Source organism: Petaurus breviceps, unplaced genomic scaffold (assembly GCF_028583685.1).
Source record: "Petaurus breviceps papuanus isolate PSGF00001 unplaced genomic scaffold, PetGlider_PUasm1.0 90633, whole genome shotgun sequence".
Taxonomy (NCBI): domain Eukaryota; kingdom Metazoa; phylum Chordata; class Mammalia; order Diprotodontia; family Petauridae; genus Petaurus; species Petaurus breviceps.
The window spans coordinates 2,476,505-2,494,240 of NW_027187293.1; the positions used below are offsets into that span (position 1 = coordinate 2,476,505).

At 36.3% G+C, this 17,736-nt stretch overlaps 1 protein-coding gene across 2 annotated transcripts in view; it reads left to right on the plus strand.

The window, feature by feature from the left end:
- The first annotated feature begins 3,655 nt into the window (after positions 1 to 3,655).
- RGS7 (regulator of G protein signaling 7) overlaps positions 3,656 to 17,736 on the plus strand; it is a 690,838-nt gene continuing 676,757 nt past the window's right edge. For both annotated transcript variants that reach the window (XM_069064480.1, XM_069064481.1), the window contains exons 1-2: positions 3,656 to 3,969; positions 5,142 to 5,269. In XM_069064480.1, coding sequence (XP_068920581.1) covers positions 5,192 to 5,269 — 78 coding nt within the window. In that variant the 5' untranslated portion in view covers positions 3,656 to 3,969; positions 5,142 to 5,191. The remainder of the gene's footprint in view (positions 3,970 to 5,141; positions 5,270 to 17,736) is intronic.

The window sequence follows — 17,736 nt, forward strand, 5'->3', positions numbered from 1 at the left end:
AGGCATGGGAAAAACTTAACCCCTTTTTTAAAAAAAATAGTGACTAAGAAAACTTCAACAAATACCAAACTTTATATTTATTTTCTCATCTATAGAAAATCTTTATGATGGTCATCTATATACAAATGGAAGGCATCCTTGATGAGGGTATTAGTAAATAATAAAGCTTTTGCAAGTGACCTACACTGATGGACTGCATTTTTACCATCTTACAACTGACTGAAAGATATATAAAATATAAGATTGCATTTTGCTCATTACTTATGGATTATGAAGAAGTATTCCACTCAGGGGAACAAAATGCTGCCTTATGTTCTCTTTTACAACAAGGTATCTCTCATAAATATACCAAAATTATCCAGGAAGCTTTGGAAATGTAACCACAGAAACAATCCTGTTCAATGACCTTCTAACAATAAGCATCAGGTGAGATACAAAAGATGGATATGTTTACTCAGCAGAAGTATTTGCCACTGTAATGGAGGGGATCCATCATAGAATTTAGGCTGAGAAAGAAATTTTTATGGATGGTGAAGCCCTCCAGTTCCTCCAATTTACAGATGACACTGTGTCCATTGTATGAAGCTCCAAGACATTGCAGAGCCTCTTGGAGGAGATAATGTAATTTCTAAAAGGAGTTTGGCCTGTGAGTACATCCATATAGAAAAGACCACATAGATGATAAATATCTATTGCCTGGATTTCAATCTGCACCTGAATGGATATCCAATAGAACTTTTGCAACATTGTATACAGGATGTTCCAAAAGTGTTGGTGCCATTTGAATATTTGAAGAGCACTAAGACTTTTGGGACATCCTACATATCTGGAACAATGAATTTGGACAATAAGCTGAACCCAGAATTGAACAAGAAGAAAGTGAGCTGGATTGATTTGTACAAAGTGCAAAGCATTTTTGCTGATTCCATAACAGCAGAGGCCTATCTTTGCAATACCAGAATTTTATTGATGCAGCTTTGGACTGGGTTTCTTTATTCATACTTCTTTTATCCTACAGCCCCATCCTTACATATTTACCCTGGCAAGGGAAGAACTCCTTGACTCACACTAAGCCCCTTGATCTTAAATATTATTTTTCTTTTTAAGCAATTGGGGTTAAGTAACTTGCTCAAGGTTACACAGCCAGGTGTTTCTGGGTGGATGCTAAGTGTCTGAGCCTGGATTCAATCCCCAGGTCATCCCGACACTGGAGCCGGTGCTCTTACTCACTGTGCTACCTGGCTGCCCCGATCTTAAGTATTCTTGATTCCCAAATTACTTTAAGGCAATGTCTCCATTTTTCACTGAATTGTAAAGCAATTTCATACATTTAAAAACTCTCAGACTGAGAAGGGACATTCAAGGTCAGCTATAGGAGCCTATAACATTCCCATTAAAGGAACCTATGATTTCCTATTCTATGTTTGGACTATTTGGTTAGGAAATATTTCCTTACTTTCATCCAAAGACTACTCAACTTCAAATACCAGAAGACAACTATGATGATCCCTTCTCTTCTAAGTTTTCTCTCCTCCAGATTAAAAATCAATTATTTATTATTTTTATTACCAATCCTTGTATGGTATGTTTTTGAGTCCCCTAACCATGCTACTCACCCTACTTCTTTTATGTTTTAGTTTATAAATGCCTTTCTACAGCATAACACCCAGAATTGTGTACTGTCATATCCTCTATGTGGTGTAAAAAAGGCAAAAGACATGCACCATAACCTATTTTGTTCTAGGAATTATAACTCTTTTAATGCATCCTAAGATGACAGTAGCCTTTCTGGATGAATGTCAAATTTTAACTCTTATGAGCTTGCAATCCACTAAAATCTCCAGGGTTTTTTTCACATGGATTATTGTTTAACCATCCCTTTTCCACTCTGAACTTGTGGATGTAGTACATATTTTAAAACCAAATATGGGATTTAATATTTACCCTTCTTCAGTTTCTTGGTGTAGGACATGGAGAGCTACCTTCAAGCCAGGAGGACCAGGGTTTAAGTCCTGTTTCTGGTACATACTGGTGTGGGATCTTGGGCAAATCAATGAACTTCTCATTGCTCTAGGCAACTAAAACTCTATGTTGCAGAGAGGATGCTGATCCAGACTGGCAGAGGTCCTTATTCCTGCCCCAAAATTTACTACTTGTTTTATCTTACTGATAATTTTTTTTAAAGAACCTGAATGTATTATCTAATGTGTCAATTATTTCCCCAGATTTTGTATAATTTACATATTTAAGAGGCATGCTATCCATGCTTTCATCCAAGCTATCGATAAGAATGTTAAAAAATACAGGACCAAGAATAGATCCCTTCACTAGTGACCTACCTTTTGGGTGACATCATAAATCCTCAGCTCTGGTCACTGAACCAGTTTGGAATTCCCCACACTGTACTATGATCTAGCCCACTCCCATCATCTTTTAATTTCATCACAGGATTCTGGAGAAAGTGACTCATACATTTTAAAGTATTAGACATATGTAAGTGATTATTACACCATGAGGATTTGTCAAAGGACTTATTGAAATCCAGACACATTATGTTTATGGTATTCCCATGATTCATCAGTCTAGTAAACCTATCAGAAAAAGAAAATTAGGTTGATCTGGCATTATTCATAATGAACCTATACTGCCTTGAAGTCATCATTTCCTTGCTACAATCTCACAAACCATCCTTTAAAATCATCCTTTCTATAATTTTGCCAGGAATCATTGTTGAGCTCGGTGCCTCTAGTTTGTAGAATACACTTTCTCCCTCTTTTTTTTTTTTAAGAAGTCATACATGCTATAGTAGCTCTGGCTGGAGAGTTAATGACAATTAATTGGAAAGAATCCTGATGAATCATCCCACGGTCTCTCCTTCCCCCACCTCCTGCAGGTTATAGAAGTGGTAGAAAGTTGAGATGAAAGGAGGTGGATGTGGGGGAGAAAGTTACTTTGCGTGGCTGTCGTCAAATAAGATAAACATTCTAGAATGCTTTCTCCCCTTTAAAATAGCTCATAGGTGACAGGATTTTCACCCTTTAATTGACCAAAATTACTTTACTTTCATGCTATTTCTAAGGAAGCCGGGATTGCTGCGGGCAATCTGTATTAGATCAGTTCGTAGTCTTTTGTACCCCCCCCCCCCCACTCCCCACCCCACTCATTCCCAGGGTGTCTCCCTATCTGGGGACTGACATAAAGAATTATTGTATCATCTGTGTGAAACTGTATACATTAAAATTTATAGTAACGGTAATGCAGTTGATTACCTCCGATTCCTACCTGAGCACACCCACATGAAGCTGGGGAGAAAAACTACCAGTTGGATTGAGCCCTCCGTACCTAAAGCCATTTCCTTTCTTTGCTGTTTGCTCTCAGCAGCGCCGATCTCCATTACTTCCTACAGTATTAAGAGCAAAGATAGGCGAGAGGAAGAACTGGAGAAGACGAGCAGAGCAGAAACGCGCTTCAATGGGTTTTTGGCCCAGCTCCTACTTAAAGAGAAAGGTGGTATAGAGAGGACAGGCAGTCAGGCTGCGGGAGGCAGAGGCAGCAGCAGCCACGCCAACCAGAACCAGCACCTTTGGACGCTCCGCTCGTCCACGTGACTATTCTCTTCCCTCCTCGCCTCCTCCCTGCCCCGGGCTGTCGCGCGCACAGGCCAGGGCGTCTCAAGCTCCTGCACGCGCTCGCTTTACCAGTCCTGGGGAAAGGGAAGAGAGCGAGTGAGCGAGTGAACAGAGCGGAGAGAGCTGCTGGAGCTGTTCTTGCAAAGCCAGCCGAAGAGGGTGGCTGGGAGGGAGGGGCACTAGGAGAGGAGGTCGCAGCATCAAGAGCAGCCCGGTTCTGCATTTTCTATGTGATGAAGGTTCATTGCATTGCTCCTCCGTTTGCTGCTAGCTGACACTCAACTGCACCTAGTGCGCACCAGAGAGGAGACGCCGCGGTGCCGTGACCTTGGCCGAGGAGGTAAATAGAAGGTGGTGAGAGGGGAGGAGGGAGAGGAAGTAGAGGAGCCCTCCCTGTTCCCCCCACCCCCCACCCCTTTCCCCAATCTGACACTATGTGAAGCGAGTACGTTTGCCGTGCGTTGGGAGGCGGCTACTGCTGAGTCTATAGCTTTCTCGCTAGGGCTGCTGTTGCCGCCTTCTGTGGCGCTGTCCACGGTTCTGAAAGCGCTGGCTTGGGCTTTGGCGGCTTCATTGCAGGGCAAACAGACTCGCCTGCCATTTGCTGCTTCCGTGACTGAGTCAAGCAAAGAGATTTGGGGGTTGGTTGTTTGTCTCCTCCTTTGTTGATTGCCCTGACAGTTAGGTTTCTACTGATAATTTCCCAGGTAGCCGTCGGAATTATTTCCTCCTCCTTGGTTGCCGAATACTGATTGTTACTGAGGTACATTCTAATGTTTTCCTGAAAAGATTTAACTAGACTGTGCTCCGACTTCTTTTAAAGTAGTGTGGGGCAAAAAAGAGCAGATAGCTGACACTGAGATAAAGTGAAACTAGGTGACCAGGACAAGCAGAAATGTGCTGTATTTCTCTTCCTGTTGGAACCCCAGGTGTAAAGCGAGGAAACACACGTGCTAGTTAATTGCACAGTAATATGGGTCTCTCATTTATATGTCTAGGGTAGACCAGGCACCTGAGAAGCAGCATGGAGGAGGGGGGCGATCGAAAGGATAATGGTTTTTGTATTGCCCTACAGACCTTTTTGGAAAATAAAATCAAGTGGAAATGCAATTATTTCTAATGGAAATAAAAAGATCCTGCTTTTCAGTACTTAGATGAAAGTGTTATTTTTTTTTATCATGTGAGCCTTAAATACTTTTTCAAGCGATTCCTCTTTTTAAAAAGTCTTAATTAAAATTGGAATCAGCTGAACATGTGTAATCCAAAGGTGGTAGCTATTCATAATCCATAAGGTTACTTGAAGCTTGTTTCTGTATGTTGTAGGTATATTAATGTTATAGCTTATTAAGTTTTCAGTGTATGCTGTCTTTTCTTCCTCCACAGAGCCAGAGTAGAAATATTCTAAAGTTAGCTTTTGAATGAATGATTTTTTTAAAATGAAGATAGAAAGGGTCAAATAACCACCACATGTGAATCATAAGTATCATTGGGATCTCTCTTACTTTTTTTCAGTGGCAAGTTGATAATTCCATCATTTAAGAGCCTATCTGATTTGGGGTGACATGGCACAGGGAAATAATTATGGACAGAGCAGCAATGGGGTGGCTGATGAATCGCCCAATATGCTTGTGTATAGGAAGGTAAGGATTTTTCTTTTCCTTAGCTAATGGGAGACTTCTGACATTTGTCTAATTCTTCTTTTTTGTTTGGTCTTCTTAGTAAGGAGTGTAAGTAAATGAAATAACTACTAAGGATGTGAAAAAATGATACACAAAAGTAATAGGTATTGTTATCGTTCAATAGTAATTCTATTACCACAAATATGAAATAAATATCTTTAGGCAGTCATTCTTAATTAGCTAAGTTTTCCTAAATATTTTACATGAATTGATCTACTAATCTGTTATCATGATAGCTGCAGATTCTTGCATCCCAACTTCTTTTGGGAGGCTCACATAGTTATTATTAATCATCTAACAGTTATTTTATCTCTGTTATGATCAACCTCAACCTTTCAAATGTTAGCAAATGCACAACACATTTAATATTTACCAATATTTTAATTCCAGGAATAAATATAGACCAGACTGCAGCTTTATGGTGATGAATTAAAGTGTAAAATTTCTGGCATCTGTGTGAATGTGAAGATGAGTTATTTTTTACTTATTAAGCCAAGTAATCCTTGTACTTGATATTAACTTGAATCAAGTGTTCATTTTGTCCTTGTGTTAATTTTATCCTGTTTGTAGATATTGATTTTCTATGATCCTGAATGTATTATAAAAAACAAAAAGAACTTTTGTATGTCAAAATAGATTTGATAGTTCTGCTCATTCTTTAGGAATAATATCAGCAACAAGCTTCTAGATCTTCAACTACAATGATGAAAATGTATTTGACAACCATGTACATTTGTGAATAGTTACTTAGATGACTTAATTTCAACTATTATCAGCAGTAAGGGAACAGAAAGTCCCCCATTCAGTATGTTTACCATTGCATTTTATGCTGGTGTTATTCCAGAAATATTTTATCTGGAGTACTCACAGTGGGAAATGTCTTAAAATGTAAAACTTATAGTAAACAAAGGTAAAGAGGTGCAATTAACTTGACCATAAGAATGATTTTAAAAGTCTAAGCAGCATGAGAGAGAATAAGCACAGTTTACTGAAGCATTATCAAAACTGAGTACAAATGAGAATTTGAAAACTACGTCTGGTCTAACTCTACCTACACTGGAATTTGCCTTTTAGCTCATGACCAATGAAAAGTGGAAAGAAGTTTTAAAAATAGTTATAGTTCTTCTAATGCAGAGATATATAGATGTTATGGCAGAGTTAATGAACTGCTTTTCTCCTCCAGTCTTTCAAACATCATTATGCTTTGTACCTGGTATAGATGTTTAGTCTGGCCATAGGAACAGATGAATCTACAGAGTAAAAAAAAGGGTGAAATTTAGAAATGATTTGTCTCAATCTGGATAAATCAAGCAGAGAAAAATCCACTTGGGATTTAAATAGTTCGTATTGGATGCCCCTATCCTTTTAGCCCATTTTGCTGTGTGCTGGTTAGAGATATGCTTTAGATAATAAAAACCTCTGTTGAAGGTATGTTATAGAATATCTTTGAAAATTTTCCTTATTTTCTTTTTTTCTTTTCCCCCTTCCTTTCTTTCATGGCTCAACTGAGGCGCAGCACTTTAAAGAGTACCTGAACTACACAGTATTATCAAAGGCATTTTGGCATGTAGAATACAAAAGTTTAGACTTTAAAACATAAGGCTTTAAAGTTTAGTTTAAAAAAGTTCCTTTTTTGGGACTGAAATAGATTATTTTTTGTCTTTCTTTGGGAAATTAAAGGTCCAAATATTCAACAATTTGAAGTTTGTCAATTTAAAATAGATAATAAATGTCTCAGATATCTTTTCCCATACAAATATTAAATGGTAAAAATATATGAAGATACTTTGATAATTGAGTGTTAATTTTAAAGTAAGCACACATTATTTATATCATCTCATATGGTACTATATCTTAATGGATAGAAATTAATGAATTCTGAGAGAGTAAAATGAAATCCCATTCTTTTAAACTCTCACAAATAATATATTATTATAGCCATCATGACCCATTGATTGGCTTCTTTAATTCATTGTTGAAGTTTAATGGCATATAGAAATTACTGTTACAAATGTTTTACTTTTTTTGTAGTCAGAGGAAGAACCTCATTTCAGATGTGGCAATTTTAATCACTATATGGAGTTTCTCTGGTTGTCTAGTGGTGTTATATGTATGTGTGTCTTTTATATGTGATTTTCATCACAACTTCTAATTGTTAAATAATATTTAACAATGCAAAATAAAGACAGATTCTGGCTAATATCCACTGGAAATTTTAAAATATAGGCATGTATACAAGATACAACAGGAAGTATACTTAACTCATACTTCTGTCTTATATTGGACTCCATATTCTCTCACAGTAGAGAAGCATTTGTACTTTGATAGAAATAGTCAAGAAGGACATAAGTTAAGCACAAACATTATGGTGTTTCCACTGTTTTACCATCACAGATCTGCAAGTTCTATATAGAAAATTCTTATAAATCAGGGAATAAAACCAAGAATTTGAAGAGAAGTCTGATACCACAGTTCATCATTCTCTATCAGGAGAGGAAATGGGCAGATAAATTGCTGTTGTAATGACTCACATCAATTTTCCACTTTTACTTTATTGTTGCAACCTAGTTCTTGAAAGCATGTTTTGAACAAGAAATAGCCAGCACCACACAGTGCTTTTTGCTCCCATATGTCACATTTTGGTTAGTAAGCTTAGTGTTATGATAATTATTCCTACTCAGAGTACCAATATGTTTGTGTATGTTATTTATACTTCCTTTTCATTGCTATTTACAAAAACTTGTCCTTACAAATGTTCCTGTGAATAAGTTGAAGGAATGGGTAGTTAACAAAGTGAAACAACACAATGAAGGCTTCATGCAATATTTCAGATGATTGGACATTTAGAGTTGCTCCTTCCCTTTTGACCAGTTTTCCCTTTATGATTATTGTAATGTAGAGTATTGTATTGTAAAGTAGAGGGATGTTGTCCACAGTCTAGGAAAAACTGCAGAGATCATTATTTTTTTAAATTTTAAGGTGAAGTCCAAACTTGTGTTATGAAGAATGTATTACAACATAAAGCTTAGCTTCTAAGCAAAGATTAGCACATGCTGGTGATTGACAGAAAGCAATTATCATTTCATAAAACTAAACAAAACTTGTAATAGCAACTCAGTATATAATGTATAGTTATAATGTCTTTAGCTCTTTTGAAGGGCATCTGTAAAGTTCTTAGACCAACACTGAGAGGTAGCTTTAAAATGCAAGCCAGACAATTTTTTTAATTGGCCAATTTCCCCCAATTTTGATTCTGCCTTTTCTTGGATAAGGAAATTATACAGGACATGTAATATTACTTATATGGACACATGTTGAGAGGGAATGTGGTTTGGTGTAAAGAATGGGGTCAAGAGAGGCCTGAATTCAGGTAGTGTCTTTGGTGCTTACAAGCTGTGTGATCATGGGCAAATCAATTGGCTTCAGTCTTCACATCTGTAAAATGGACATAATAGTACTGATAGTCTCTATCTCAGAGTGGTTAATGAGGATGAAATAGAATAATGTATGTGATATGTTTGAAAATATGAACTATTATAAGCAAATATAAGCATAAATGTAAGCTATTATTATTCTATAAAACTGAAATGCATTTGAGACATGTGAGCCTCCATCCAGGCAAGCTGCTGGTTATAATGGTAGTATTTACCTCCTCTTAAAGAGAGACAATCAGCCTTGGGTTTCCCTGGAAACACAACAGTCTTTCAGAGGTACATGGACTGATGGCAATCTCTAGAGCTCCATTCTAGCTTAATGTGAATAAAATTATTTCCAGGGATCTTTCCAGATTTTTTCCTAGCTCCCCAAGTGAAACTAAGTATATGGGATGGCTAAGCTAGACTCCAGAGCATAAAGCAAAGATACTTGATGGCATGACCTTTGACCAATAGACTACCCACTTGTATATCACTTTCTAGTCTAGTAGCTGACTTCCCACCATTTTCTATAATGATTTTCTTGAGGAACTTGAGGTCAAGATTTCATATTTGCTAAAATGTTGGCTTTTCTCTGGGAGGCATACTAGAAATGAACACTATATTTCTGATATCATCCCACCAACTGTTTGTGCTCTTGCTGTTATGAAACAAGTTGAAAATGTTTCCTTAATTCAATATTTTCCTGGGATTTATATGCTTTTCTGAAACATAACTACAAACTTCATAAAAGAACACTTTTAATCTTTTATGTCTCTACAATAAATAAATACCAACCAAACCTTGACATGATTATGAAGTTTTTGCATTAGATGTTATATGAGTTGTCACAAGTACAGATTTTGAAAGAGAAAACAAAAGATCCTAATATTTGTGGTTCTAATTCCATTGATGTCAGTGTCTACAGCAAGACTTGAGGGTGAAAGCAACTTCCAGGCAGAGATGCTGTTATATCTGATCTTCTAGAGGGGAAAGTAACAGAGAAATAATTGAAATTTGAGGGTTCTATTCCACTGTATAGTCCTATTTCTGATTTTCTGTAAACTCTTGGGTGAGGCAGGCTTAATCCAGTGTTTCCTCTTCACCATCTGTGAAATGAAGAATGTGATAATGTCCCAACCTTGCAATGTATTGGACAGTGAGCTCATGGATTACTTATGACTTTGGCTGCTTGCACAATTTTGCAGTCCAAACAACCACTGAATTCAGTTATCATCCAGTGACACATTGGACAAAGGGACATAGTTCCTTGCTGATTAGCTTGATTCAGATGTTACATAAGGTCAGAACTATTCATTCTTGGAACCAGTCTGCCCCTAGATGTGAAGGCATAGCCAATCCCAAAGTAAAAACGATTAGAATTAATTTCTCAAAGAAATTGTTACAGTCAAAATTGGCCTCTTTAGCCTTCCTGGGACTAGATGAGATGGGTGTTTTCTAGAAGTGTTCAGTGGTTTCTTTTTTCAGATGTTATCTTCTAGATGAGGAGTTAAGCACATTGGCAGAGCTTTAGACCTCACTCTTTTCTCATATTTGGAAACTCTTTAATCATATTTGAAGTCTTTGCAACAATGATTTGTTTAGGATTTGGGCAACTAAAGTGTAGATATGGATTAGCGAGACAGAAAATAGCAGATTTCTATCCAATGTGACATAGGCCCCTTCTTAAATCTCTGTATTCAAGAAACAAAATAACTCTTACAGTTGGAAAGGGTGTTTTTTGTTTTTTTATTATTACTTCTCCAGGTTCCTAAATCAAGTGAGGGAAATCTAGATGCCTTTTGGAAGGTCTGGTGTGAGCTATGTAGCAGAGGGCTGGGTCTGGGGTGGTAGTGGTGGATAATAACTGATTTGTTATTTGGCTGTTTAGAGTACTCTCCTTGTTCTTGGCAAAGCCATAGGTATATTCATTACTGCAAATTAACTTATCCAGTAATACCTTTCTTTGAAATTTTGTTTTTCTTTCCCTACAGAAAGGTTGCTTCAGATAATTCAAATTTCAATAAAACTGATTGAGGCCTGTTTTTCCCTTAGTGAAATGATTGCTGCCAATATTTACATTGTGGTAGAGTAGGACAATGGTTTGTGACATTTCCACCCACAGGAAGCAGATGGAACTCTTTCTGAATGATAATATGATGATGAACATTAGACAATAATTAACCTGAGTTCAGCACAGTAAGGCCTTCACAGTGGAGGAGCTCTTTCCTTGCCATTAGTTTCTATGTTTGTCAGTGTTGTTTGTAGGATTTAGATAATGATTTATAGCTTGATATTTTTTCATCCACCATCTTCACACTTCCAACCTTCCTCTTCTAATAGGTTAGAGGAAAATACAGAAATAATAAAAAAAAATCTAGGGATTTTACTGACTTCTAATAATTTTAATAGTTCTTTTGAATTGTCATTATTTTTAGTTTGCATGAATAATGGAATATAATAGTTATAGAAATATGGAATTGTATGGAGATTGAAATATTTAGTGCCTGAATTTATAGTGCTCTTTTAAAAGATAGGATTGTTGAAAATAACAATGCAAATAACTGGCATGCATTCTAATTTTTATGTCACCAGTGAAAAGACATTTGAATGTCAGGGTTACAGTGACTTCCATTTTAACATAATGTCAACCTAATTATAAAGTAATTGTGTATGATATAGCTAGTGCCCCAGTTTCTCAGAAGAAATAGTCCTAAATTTCCCTTCTACTTGCCTAAGGAAATATAAAAAATTAATCAGTCTTTTAAAAAAATCATTTTTTCCCTTGGGTTCAATTCAATCAACTGAGAAACATGGTGCATTGGGATTTGATAGATAGTCCTCATAGCAAATGCCCAGATATGGTTTTATAGCCATGGTTTCAGCTTCATGGATGTTACTACTTTGAGTGAAATTTGATAATGAATGAGGAGTAGCTCCTGGAAGAGAAGTTATTGAATCTTCTGAAGGAAGAATGTCAACCTTGTAGACTTGATTTTACTCTAAAAAAGAACTTCCTGAGCTAACAAAATTTAGCACCTCATTCTCCTATATATATATACACACATAGGTACTTATGTATATATACCCATATATGTATAGGTGGATATACATGATATGCGTGTGCATGTGTGTGTGCGTGCGTGTGTGTGCATGTGTGTGTACGTGCAAGAGAGAGAGGGAGAGAGAGAGAGAGAGAGAGAGAGAGAGAGAGAGAGAGAGAGAGAGAGAGAGAGAGAGAGAGAGAGAGAAACTGGTAAGGGATCAGGAATCAATGTTCCAACAAGTGTCCAGAACACTTGAACTTTTAATACTAATTAAGAGCAAATTTCACTACCTATCTTTGTGGGGGGAAACAGACTATTGTACTTTTGTTGTACTATTCATGATACTTTTCACACTCTTTCTTTTATTGTTATTTTTCTCTCACCTTCCTGCCTAGATTTTGAGCTCCCACAAGGAAGTACATTGTATTATATTTTACTTTTTTTTTTGCTTTTTTTGGAGGGCAATTGGGGTTAAGTGACTGCCCAAGGTCACACAGCTAGTTTTTGTGATAAGTGTCTGAGGCTGGATTTGAACTCAGGTCCTCCTGACTCCAGGGCCAGTGCTCTATTCACTGCGCCATCTAGCCGCCCTATATTTTACATTTTTGAAATCTACACAATGACTACTATAGTGATTTGAATATAATGGATACTCATAATGAATGAATGATTTAATTTTAAAATTAATGTCATATTTGGAAGAAATTAGATCTTTTATGTTGAAATTAAGGAATACTGGTAGAGAGGAACCCAATGGCCTTTTCCTCTTAAACATCAGGAGTATGGGCTTATCATGGCCAAGTGTTTGTTACATCAGTCTGTCATTGATTCTGGGATTATCTAATTCCTGGGGGGAGTATTAGAAGGATCAATGACTGAAAAATAGTTAGCAGGCCAAGTTTGGAATCTCTACTTGGCAAGCCTAGATCCCTGTATCTCTCTTCCTTCTTGTCCCTTCATAAGGGAATAACTTAGGAGGCCTCAAAATTGAACTAAAATTTAGGACCTGTTTTGTCCTGGAGATTCATGGAAATTTTATGATGGAATTGTGGCCTGTTTTTATTTGGTAAGACCAATAGACTTGATCATCTGTGTACGTTGGGTAAAAAAGTGTTGAAGTCAGGTGAAAGCATCTATAGGTTAAGGTCATTATAAAGAGAATCTAGAACAGAAGCATAGCAGGTAAACATCAAGGTGAATGACATCAAATGTCCACAATGCTTTGAATACAGACTCATAGAATATTAGAATTGAAAGAGTGTTAGTGATCACTTAGTCCAGCACACTCATTTGACACATGAGGTCTCTGAGGATAAGAGAAGGGAAATGACTAGCCTAGGTGGTCAGTCTGGCTTACCCTCTATCTCAAATCTCTGTTCACTGATTTGAAGTCAAATTATAGATATTTGTTCGGTGAGAAAATAATCACCATATACACTGAAGGAACACTTTAAGTAATTCATTTGAAACGGTTGTTAAATAAATATTTCTTCTTGGGTTTATTGTGCAGTATTCATTCAGAGATCAAAGACATCAAGCAATTGGGAAGAAAAATAGAATAACAGAATTTGAAACTGGAAATTACCTTAGAGATAATTTCAGTTAAATCTTATTTTTACAGTAGACAACTGAGTCCCTGAAAGATAAAGCAGCCTCATAACATGTATAGTAAATTTTCCGAGACAGGATTTGAGCCATAGGTCATCTCCAAATGCAGTTCTCTTTCTTCTCTACCTCACAGGACCCTGGAGCAGATGGAATACTTGATGGCTACTTCAAGTTGTATAGATAAGGACATTATGCTAGAATTTTTATGAAAGGAAGGGACTAGTTTAGTTGTGGAAATGACAGAAATAACTCCTTGATGGAATAATCTTTGTGAGAACCTTCCTGAGTTATTTCCTCTTACTAGCTGAAGAGCTGCTTCTCAGCATGTTTGTAGGTCCTACAGAACAGAACTGACATGATTTCTGCTGCTCTCTAGTTGCAGGAAAATGTCAGGAGTAATGCAAATCTATGTGGCCTCCTGTGACCTCAAAATAGCTTTTGACTCTGTCAACCAAGTGGTCTAAAGTTCTTGTCAAGTGCAGAAATTCACTGAAATATGTCACTGGGCTTTTTTCTTCCTTCAGGAGAGTGAATGTGAAGGCATTTTGAAAAGGGTAAAAGACCATATATGTGTAATACATTATTATTAATAACATGTCCTTCTGTAAACCATTCAGACTGATCTCCCACTTGTATTTGAAGCTATTTGCAAAAAAAAAATTCTAACACTTTTTTTCAGTATTTACTTCTATAAGGCAATATGGTATGAAGGCAAGAGCATGGATTCTGGTGTCCATTCTCCCTCTACCTGGCTAGATGACTTTGGCAAGTCACTTAATCTCTCTGGGACTCATTTTCCTTATATGTAAAATGAAAGAGTTGAACTACATGACCTTTAAAATCCATTCTCTTTCAAAATTTCTGTAAGTTTACCTTTGATTACAGTCCAACCTCCAGTTAGACTCAAGGTAAATGGACAATAGACTGTTTAGCTTTAGTAGGCTGCATTCTCATTTTAATGTACAACTTACCTCTATCCTCAAGTTTCAAATTCACAAAAGTTAATAAGCATCTTCCCAAGTAAAACTTAGAGGAATAAAAGGACTGATGCTCACCATTCAGAAGAATGAATCTTTGTAAGCAACCTCCCTGCAGTTTCCCATTCCCAACAACTCAAGTAAAGGTTCATTGCTGTCTGACAATGGACACACACACACACACACACACACACACAGAGTTTTGTGCTGCTTTATGAAGTATAGTAGTTTGTAGAATAATTAGTTACTACTTAGGGAAAAGAAGAACCTAAGGAGAATTGATTTCAGATAAGTGCCAAAAATGTTTCAATATAAGCATATTAGTGAAATGTAGGTGGAAGTGAATGGAGCATTAGATTTGGAGTCAAGATCTGAGTTCAAATCCTACCTCAGAAACATATATGCTATGTGACTAGGGGTAGGTCATTTAATCTAAGTATCCTTATCTATAAAACTGGGACAATTATAGCACCTACCTCCTAGAGGTGGGAGGATAAAATTATATGTGTAAAACACTCTCTAGCTAACCATATAAGCTATGATGTCATGATCATCATTTTTATACTATAAATATAAATTCTGCTCCCTGAACTTCATTGCTTATCATCTCAACATCTGTTATGTTTTTCAGTGGCAAGGGATAATTTTTCTAATACCATCCTACTGAGAAAATGGAACAAAAGGCATTTAAAATATAAAAAGGATATGAAAGTATAGAGATGCAGTGAATTTTTTCTCACATTTTTTTGGATAATAAAATATTTTGCTTAGAAGTCTTTTAAAAGAAGTTAGATAGGTTGTTATGTTTTTTTTTGAAAAATATGGAGAAAGTAGTTATATATCTTCATCAAGTTTTGAAAAAATTTACCCTTTGGTATATGAAAATTGAACCCTTCCCTCCACCACACCATGTTAATGTTGATCAGATGAGAAAACTAAGGCAAACAGGATTAAATGACTTGTCTAAGGTCACATAGCTAGTAAGTGTCTGAATCTAGATTTGAACTCAGGTCTTCCAAGCCTGGTACACTATCCACTGTGCCACCTAGCTGCTACCCCCTTTTACCCCAATATGTGTTATCTAAATAGAGATGTTATCTAAATAGCCAATGAGGTTCTCCAGGTATAATGAAGAGGGAGAAAGGAGAAGGGACAGAGTCTTGTTTTTCAAGTTGCTCCCTAACCCCCAGTCAGCTTATGATTGATCTTCCTAAAGTGAAGATCTGACCATGTCACCCTTTTCCTTCTCCTGAATATTTATCCATGTACACAGTACTAACACTGAACTTTATTTTCTGGTGCCACCATTGATATTAATGAGACTCCTGTATTACTTATCATACAAAACTTTGTGTGACTATTGCATTTACTTATTTCCTCTCTAGAAAATGGTTAGATTAATTTTTTTAAAGCTCGTTTAAGGAAACTTTAGCATACTTTCTTTCAATTTACTTGATAAAAATGTTTTTCCCCCCTTAGGTTTTATCTCTCTTCATCACCTTTGAATTTTATTTTTCATGGGGCAGGTTTCATATGTGAGGAAGTCTTTGATTCAACCTTTATGTTTCATTGTGGAAATTCAACTGACACTTTTAAGAGATGTCATTTTGAATGGTACCTACTATGTACTTCAGAGAGTTTGGGTCATAGAACTTTATGAAGACAAGTTTGAACTGTTCTCTCTCTTGGTGACAATGCTTATATTTTTACATAGAGACATATGCAACACACTATCTCCATCATATTTTAACAGAATAGGTCAAATGAGGGCAATGAAAAAATAACACTTTTATTTGCAGCGATCATTTCCATTAAATGTTGGTACTTTAGTTTATTAAAAATATCTGAAGAGCAAAAGAGAGTGTCTGATAACCATTGAACTACTCAGTAGACCTGACCTATGCCTCCATGTTGTAGTCTGAAACAAAATGGATCATGCCTGAAATCAGTGTAGCCTAGGGAAAATAATATGGACAGGTGCTGAAAAGGTAGACATAAGATCTGTAAGATACCAAATATTTTCATGAAATGCTAAGATACTACTACTAATAATAATAATAACATTAACAACATCAATATATTATTTAAAGTTATTGGACTTCATCTTTTTAATCTTTTAGTAAGAGAGCTTTTCAGCCTATATATTGCCACATATTGACTTAATAGTTACAATAGAACAAGGATTCTTAACCTGGGGTTGATGAAATTATTTAAAATATTTTGATAACTATTTAAATAAATGTAAAATTATTTATGAAATATTTATTATAAATATATGATATTTATAAATTTTATATAATATAATAATATAAAAATAAATTTTAGAAGTTTAAATAAAATTGATTTTCTTTGCAATTCTATGCATTTTATTTTATGTATCTAAAAACCTGATTTGGAGGAGTCCATTGGCTCTATCAGACTGGAAGAAGAGTTCATGAAACAAAAAAAGGTTAAGAATCCTTACTTTAAATTAGCAACAGTGAAAATTTTGAACTATGCCATGGGATTAATTAGGATCAGCAATAATTACTTTAAATCTTAGTGAAGCATTAGGTAAGTAGTCATTTAAGCCCAAAAATATTCTGGCTCTGAGTATTATGTATCTTGGTTAAGGTATTTCACCTTGCTAGGGTTCGGTTTCCTCATCTGTAAAAGAAGAGAATTGAACTAGATGACTTCTAGGGCTTCTTATAGTTCTAAAGCCCTTTATCCTCTTTAGTGCCCTTGGGAAAGGTGATGGGAGGTATTGGAAAAACTATCGTTTCCAGTGTGTCACCTTGTGACTTTAGGGATTTTATCTCTAAAACATTCCAATTTCCTCACCTCTGCAATGAAAGATGGGATTAGATGGAATGGAATTGAAAAACATTTATTAAGCATTGCTATACAACACATTAAGTGCTGGAGGTCCAAGAAGAAAAGCACAATGATCCCTGTTCTCAAGGAGCTTATAATCTAATTAAATTAGATAATACATATAACAATACTTGGTTATGGGTCATTTGGCAATGACTGGGTGGGGGTCTGAAGGCCAAAGTGTCAGGGCTAATGCTAAGGAGTCCTATTGGCCTTAGAAATCACTGTCAGAAAAGGTGGTGAGGCCTAGTGCTCCATCATAGTGCCAGAAATATTGCAATTGGTGACTCCTTGCTCATCCAAGCAGTGTGAGTGGCCATGTCCCCAAAAAACATCTATTGGGAAAGGGATGGTGAACCTGAGGGTCCAAGTGAAACAGGGCTCTGTATGTAATTTGTGGTGTGATAGGCACAGAGGATGTCAGTATTCAAACAAAAGATGTATATAATACCTGGTATGACTTGGGCAGTGGATGGTGGGTTGGCAGAAGAGAATGGTTTCTTCTTGTCTCCTAATTGGTTCCTTGG